The 8,167-nt window shown below is 37.6% G+C and overlaps 1 protein-coding gene across 1 annotated transcript; it reads left to right on the forward strand.

The window, feature by feature from the left end:
* The first annotated feature begins 4,054 nt into the window (after positions 1–4,054).
* Positions 4,055–8,167, forward strand: LOC145238641 (lactosylceramide 1,3-N-acetyl-beta-D-glucosaminyltransferase A-like). The gene is made up of 5 exons (XM_080101873.1): positions 4,055–4,448; positions 4,587–4,682; positions 4,955–5,098; positions 5,766–6,086; positions 6,572–8,167. Exons 1-5 carry the CDS (start codon positions 4,243–4,245, stop codon positions 7,059–7,061), a joined length of 1,257 nt encoding a protein of 418 aa, XP_079957999.1. The 5' UTR covers positions 4,055–4,242; the 3' UTR covers positions 7,062–8,167.

An 8,167-nucleotide genomic window follows, 5' to 3' on the forward strand; every position in this document is an offset into this window, starting at 1 on the left:
TAAACTAACTTGGTAATGTATAATAAGCCAGATCTTTTGAAGGCGTAGTACCATGATAGTTCAGAATAGCTTGGTAATTATTTGTTATTGACCTACAAAAAGTTAAACACAAGATTTACAAGACGAAGTATCACCAAACAACAGCTTGGTAATATATAGTACGCCAGGCCTATTGAAAGCGTTGTTCCGAAAGTATGTTCATAATAGATTGGTAATTGTTTGTTATTGGCCTATGAAAGTTAAACACAAGATTTACAAGTATCATGAAAACTAGCTCGGTAATGTATAGTACCCCAGGTCTTTTGTAGGCTTTCTACCGAATGTATTTTCATGTTAACTTACCAGTAATAGTTTGTTATTGGCATATGATTAGGGTTTAAACTGCAGAAGGTGACTCAACTAAATTGCCAAATGCAGTATCTGTGTAAGGAGTGTTACAAACACATGACTAAGCTATACTTCCTGTTGCTTGCTGGCGCACTGAGCAAGAGGATATGACATTCTGCCATGACCTATTTGTGCAATTCCTGTCTAATAACATGAAAAACATTTTGCCTGAACCACTTTTACATCGTAACAAGTATATTCAATTGTTGGTACTTACAGATATAGCAGAGATACCGTAAATCCGAACTGTTTGTTTACATAATAGCATCTTTCTTTTGTGTTATGCTAAATACGGTTTGTATACAAATTTTACCATCTATTTTAGACTGAACTGCATGTGTATGAGTCTAACTGTCACATTTTAAAGTTAATCACTTTGCAGCAGTAGCAATAGCAGCAGCTTCCAAACGCTAGCTGCAGCCTTTTCCCAACCTTTTTCCTAGTGCAGGCGCCGAACACTTGACGTAATGAAGTAGGGTTACGTAGACTGTTTGTCACCATCACTTCCGTACTTCGTCATTCACACTAGCTTCCTGTTTCACATGTTATAGCTCGTTGAAAAACGATTTTGCTGCTGGCTAGATCCAAAAACTTGTTGTGGACTTCAACTGGCATTTTTAGGTGTTTGTGAGTCTGTTGGTCTGTTGTTCTTAAACTTAAGACACTAACAAACTATCTTTGTTGCAGCAATTTTTGCAGGCAAAAACAGGTTGCAATATAAATTTGATGTGACTGGTTTTGGAGCTCAAAACTACACTCGCGATTTGTCTTACATGCACATAGCGTAATACATGAGGTAACGATTGCACTTTGTAAATAACAAACATTTCACGACACACAAATACAATTTTTTTTTCTGAATCGATTGGTAAATATGATTTGCCATTATTTCACCCTTGGTTACAAACAGACCTTCACATTGCACTGATGGTACGCTACAAGCTGTTTGTTTCGCTAACATTCTTAATTCGAACATAAGCTCACTTTCACGAATTAACCTTTAATTTCAAGCCAAGAGGTAAAGTGATGTTACATTTTAAATGGCACACCGAGAAATCAATACATAAATTAAACATACGTTTTACAGCAACACTGCGTATACTGCCTCAATTGTTCACAGACAGGTGACGTTTCTTCAGCCACAAAACGCACAATAGCATGCGCCCATTGAGAAAGTGTCCCTTTTTCTTCTACATCCTATTTTTTGGAGCATTTATTGGCATTGCCAACAGCTGCCTATTTGAGTTTGCTGTTATGTCTACAATGCTTTTACGGAGCTTTCATTTAATTTTACACGCATACTTGAAAGGCCGCTTAATATCTTACAAACACATTAGTTGCAAATGTTTTAATAATTGCTATTTTAGGGCAACATTTTGTAAGTTATCTTGCAATTATGTTTTTAATTAAGTTGGCGTAACAATCTATCCCCAACCACTCAACACTTTTGACCTGTTTTACACTTGAGGTGAAAGGGTGGTACTCCTTTCCCACTCAATAACCCTTTGATGAGCTTTTAAGATGGCTGAAATGATTTTGACTCTGTGTTTAACGAAACCAGAGCTGCTTGTTTCAAAGTTTCACTTTAAACTGGGCACTTTAACTTTGTTGACTTAGTTGCCTGCCCACATGCCGCCTTGTATTGAACAACGCATTTTGGGGGCATTACATTACATTACACAGTAAAGATGTTTTCTTTGTTCTTTATCTCGATTTAACACCAATACTTGCAAAACACAGGTAACTAGACATTTTTGGTAACTGCAGTATCCCCATCAGGACATTCAGATAAAGTCGTTGTAACCAAAGTCTAGTTAAACCAGAGACTACTAAGTAGAGATAGTCTCTGGCTAAACACAGGGATTTTGTTATTAACACTTTTAAATGTTGTTTTTGTGACTCGCCTCGAGTTTACTCGTTTAGCCAAGTTCATCCTTGATCTGTCTTCAGCTAGGTTTGTAACTGGCTCAACCACAATGTAACAATATAAATAGCCTGTTTTCAAAACTTATAACAGTTGTAAATAAATGCCTTTGTCAAACGCTCTTCTTTTAACTGCATAATGATACTCGCCTCACAGCTTTTGCATTAGGAAGTGTTCATGTAAACATACATTCAAACGAGGCGATATCAAAGGACCTTTCCAGATGCAACTCAAAAACATTGCTTACACTGACAGATCTACAACCGGTTGTAAAGTCTGGACAATGTCTATTAACCTTTCAAAAGCAAAGAAATGATTTCAAGAACGTATCAAACATAACTAGCCTTAAACAAGTAACATAACTACCTCGCCTTTGTTGTTACTTCAAATAAGCAACTGTCATTGCTTTCGCAGTCTGGAATAATCTCACAGCTCAAATAAATAGTTTAATGTTCTACCTTCTAACAGCACACATCCGCCGCATGACCCGAGGCTACATAAAGTTGCCCATTGTGACGCAGCTGACGTAATTGCAGAATAACTGCTATTGTTGCTGTGAAGACTGACAGCAACAAAAGCAACCAAGAAAATTGTAAACTTCAAATAGTTACCACAATAGCATTTATAGATTGAATATGTTACATGGCAGTTGACGACACAAGTTTCGACTGCATATAAACTTAGCTTACACATTGTGTTTGTCAGTTTTAATGTTGCTGCTTGGTTGACATATTACTGGGAATTTTCGCGGGAGGCAACGTGATGGGGTAATAGAATAAAGGCAGTGATGGGATTCAACTCATCACTGCCTTTATTCTATTACCCCAGCCGGTTCTATCACAAAAGTAATAATTTTCAGCCGGTTCTGTTACCAAAAGTCCATTTACAGTAGTAACCAGTGATGCTAACCGGTTTGCTCATCTCATAAAAAAAAACGGTTCTACAGAACCGGTACAAACCGGCTGAATCCCACCGCTGAATAAAGGCCCTCTATAATAAAGTTTTTTTTGTGTGTGCAGATAATTTGTACGTTGGGGACCACAGATATTGACCTTAAAAGAAGCTTTATACAACACACATTGCCATTGAGCTCAAACAGCGATTGCTAAAACTGCAATAAAGTGCATTTTGACTTTTTTGGTAGTTTTGTTTTTCGCTACAAGTTGATGTGCGTTTTCCGTTTTATCTTTTGTAATCTCCATCTACGCAATATGCCACGACTTTCACTTGCAACAGTTCGATTGCTCATCGCATTTGTGACAAACAGGACTCGTATGTGTTATGGATTGGTATTTTAACACCTTTTCAACCGCACGTCCGCGGTCAACAAGTACAGCATGTGCGAAAAGGGAAATGAAAAACACATTCAATTTTGGTTTTTATATATTGATTGTATTTTTTAAATTCAACAAACAAATAACTGCCACTTAACAAACAGTCTTGTACGTTGCCTAGAAACTTGGACCAATATGACTTTGCCTTCAAATGATCCTACAATGTAAACGAAAATGCTTTATTCCAGTTGCAGCAATAAAAAGCCCAAATTTATTGTCAGCCCAGACGTTTATTGGCAATCTGATTTGCATACTTGCAAATATCAGCTACAAATTACGCAAACGGACAATGACCGGCAACCAATCAACTGCGGTAATTTGGTAATTAAAATATCCCCGGCGGCAAGAGATGCATTCTCTCCTGAAAACCGACCATTACAACATCTCTTTGTGTGAGTTAAGTACGAAAGTACAATAGAAGAAAGAGAAAATTCCTTCTTGGTAAAAGCTAAAACAATTAACACGACACCGCAGTTGTACCGATTATTTGGTTTGTACGAGTCGTGCAAAAAAACAAGTAGAAAAGTCGTTTTGTAAAAGATTTAATAGAACTAAACGGAGGACTTACTTGTTACGAAAGAACTTGGACATTGCCAGATGTCCGCCGAAATCAATGTGATCATCTATCAGGGTCCGACTAGAAAATTCAGCTCGAGGAATCAGAAATGTATATCGGCTCTTCTTATCATAACCGGAATATGCGTTGGATTCAATATCTCGATGTTTACCTCAGAGAACCACGCAGCGACCAAAATAAGTAACAGAAACGGAAAACAGTTTACGGCATTTTCAGCACTCCCAACGTAAGTGTTGACTTTTGTACAGTAGTTTTGCTAATAGAGTTCTCGCCCTAAGAAGTAGCCTAACTCGGAATTGACAAATTGTCAAGCATTTTTCTACTGACCAAGACTTTAAATGACACTTTTTGCGCAATGTTTTAGGAGACCTACCTTTGAGGCAGATGAAAATTCATTACTTCCAAAAAACTTTGCAGAAAATGTTTCACAGAACAGCGCTACTAAGCGGTTAATTTTGCGGTAAGTTTATAATCCTCAACACATCTGCCAAAATTTTGCATGACGTCTTTAATTTCTATGTTATTTACCTTTTTATGAATAAAATACAAGTAGATGATGTAGAATATTGCAATCATCAGGTATAAACGTTAAAAAACACTTTTCGTACACCATAACTTGCGTACCACGAAAATGATGATATTAAATTAAATTAGCTTAACTTGCATTTAAGTAGTTTAGAGTTATGTTGTATATTTGTTGTATTATATTCATGTTGTAATATTCGTTTCCAGTCCCAGTAGAATCGAAAGTTTCGTGAAAAACAGACGGACGAAGATATTTATGATGTTCCTGGTCAAGTCAGCTTGTCATCTACGGGAAAGACGAAACCAGGTTCGAAACACGTGGGGAACAGTGGAAAAGGTCAACCAACAAGAGTAAGCTACTGCATACTAAAATATATTTGTGACATACACCGTTTTGTTATCTCCTGACTTGTTTTTTTACCATTGGAACGACAAATGTGTTTAAGGATAGGTCATATACTTCGTGGAGTTTTATTTTTATAGTTCAAGAGTGTATAAGTTGGTCACTTATGGGTAGGCCTTTGTCCCAAATATCTAAATGCAGAGCCATGAAAAAAATCTATAAAAGCGACATTTCATTATGCCATGTATTTTTAACAGTCACTTTGAATTTAACTGGTCAAGTCTACACGCATTTTTGCTACCTGTTTTTACGACAGCATCGAAAAGTCCAATTATTTTTTTTAAACCAAGTTTTTAGATTAATGTGGCGACCCTACTTTGCAACAAATTTAATGCTTTTAACTTTACGTTTTCAAATGCTTTTAACTTTACGTTTTTGGGGCTGTAGCGTCAATTAAAAATATGAGGAACTGAGCATGCCTTAAATATTTGGTTAAGTATATATTCTGTGAAAATACTGTGTACAGCGGTTAATTCTGTTTGGCCTAGAGTTTTATACACTGGATTTTGAATTTTATTGATATAGAGAACAGTAATCACCGGAAAACTGCTGCTGTAAGTTTGATTTTACTTCAAACTAGACTTTATTTTTTTTCAAATATTAATCTTTTTCCAGATTTGCGGTTATCTTTTTAGTTGGAATAGCAGACGAAGAATGTCAGCGTCATTTGGTCAAAGAATCAAACGAATTCGGCGACATTCTGCAAGCTGACATTCCTGACGATTACCACAACCTTCCCGACAAAGTGTTGGCGGGCTACCGATGGGTGGCGCAAGAGACACAAGACGTCAGTGATTTCTATGTCTTTGTCGATGACGACTGCGTGGTGAACGTCGTCGCGGTTCACGACTACTTCTACACGAACCACGTGACTTTGACAAAAAACAGCAGTTTTTTGTGCGGTCTAGCATATAATGATCATGCAAAACCGATTAGGTAAGAATGATTTTAAATCACTTTTACTCATATTGCGGTGGCTAGATAGAAAAAAGTACAATGTGTTGCCTGTATTATTCACAGTACGCCAGGCCTGCGTCGTTATGTCAGTCAGAGACAACCATAAAAGTACACCAGTAAACCTGTTAAGGTTCTGTAGTAAAATTTTCATTGCTGTGGAATGAACCATAGCATAATCCGCGAAACGATATTTTGTACGCACTCTAAGATGTTTGTTGCATAGAATGTGCTTACAACAAATATAAACTGTTAGCTTTCAGCAATATAAATTGCAATAGATCACTGTAAATCACTAGATGTGATATGAACAACTATAGTTACCTTGCGTGTTACGTTTTCCGTCTCCTGCTGGTTTGGGGCAAAGTGATAAATCGTGATAAATATGTATGATACAAATTGGATCTGTAATGTTTTGCCTTTAAAAACGGTTGTTTCGGCAAATAATTGATTATTTGTTTCTGCAGACCAAACCAAACAGACATTACCAGCGAAAAATACGTTGTATCTTATGAGACTTACTCAAAGCCGAACTATCCAACTTTTTGTCATGGCGGGATGACAGCTCTTACATTTTCGCTGCTCGACAAAATCTTCCTGATGTCAGAAAAGACCAACCGCAGCGACTTTCACTTAGAGGATGTATACATTTCGGGCATCCTTCGCAGCAAATTAAACCAGGGTTACAAAAACATTCAGCCAGTGGGTTTCGACGGCACCAAGCGAAAATCGTTGGTTGCGGCTGGAAGCTTTATTTGGCATGTTGGTGATCTTAGAAACACGAAGCATGCTTTTGCTGCGGTTTGGGGCAGCATGCTGAAGTTGGTAGAAGTAAAGGTGGGCAATGAGACAATAAAAGGACCCTTGAACGCCCTAACTCATGTCACTGTGCAGTTGAACAAACGAGGACTACCCTTTACAAAACAGTCAACTCGTTTGTTACGTAAACTTGGATAGCAAGTTCCATTCCACACAGTTTCCATTCAAGCGATTTTTTAATTAGCGTCAGCAGTGCCCTTGTTTGAAAAACGGATCGCCTTAGCAACGGCTTTGACATGTACTTTGTTTAAACGTACAAGGATAAAATTATATTTCAACTATTCACTGTAAAAAAGTTGTAGATTTTACCGTTCTCTGCGCCGTAAAATGTTTACGGGTTGACACGTGATATTTTTTTACGGGTAAAAGGCAGTAAAAATGCGGATTTTGAAATTACTTGAAAGTCCATCTAAAGCAGTAGTTCTCAACGAGGGCGCAAGCGACACCCTGGGTCGTTTGCTATCATTAGGGGGCACTTTTTTTTTTTTTTTTCTGCTTACGAACAACGCGAACAATGCTCTTTGTTACTGTGCAGGGGTGCACAACCATTTTGCTAGGACGGCCGCATCGCAGATTTTGCACAGATTGAGCTGTGCAGCGAGGAAGTAGGTCTTAAGTGTTTATGATGTCATAATCTATATTGTGATGCTTGTGGTACCTGTTTTGTTCGCATTGTTGGCACACAATAGGCATACAAAAAGTCTGACACATATGGTTATTAGGCTAGTATTACTCTTTTCAGTACCACAAAAACTGTTTAGAGCAGTTGAAAACACCCCAACCTAAGTTTAACCTTCCAGTGTTTTGATACTGCCGTTTTTAGCGACTATAGACACAAAAGTTTGACAAAAACGAGTATTTGTATTGTATATCAAAAAGACCTTCGTCGAACCCCTAATTCGGCGTTGCCGAACCCCTGGGGTTCGATCGAACCCCGGTTATGTACCACTGCTATAGATTAAAACTGCGATGTTTTAGCTACTTTTTAAACACCCAGCTACCAATGATATCAATAGAGAATATACAAGTAATGGCATTCCAAATCAGTCACCGAAACCGTGCTAGGCCTTATGAGCACCGTAAACTTGACTGCTGATGCGTTAATAAGGTATTACAAGCGCCAGTTGTTTAGTCATTTTTAAAGGTCGAAGTTCTCTGAAGGTCAATTAACCAAAAACAGAAAATTGAAAATGACATTATTTTGTTAGACCTGGGAGTATACAAATACAAAGAAAATTATTGAG

This window comes from Phallusia mammillata, chromosome 7, assembly GCF_965637545.1.
Source record: "Phallusia mammillata chromosome 7, kaPhaMamm4.hap1.1, whole genome shotgun sequence".
NCBI lineage: Eukaryota > Metazoa > Chordata > Ascidiacea > Phlebobranchia > Ascidiidae > Phallusia > Phallusia mammillata.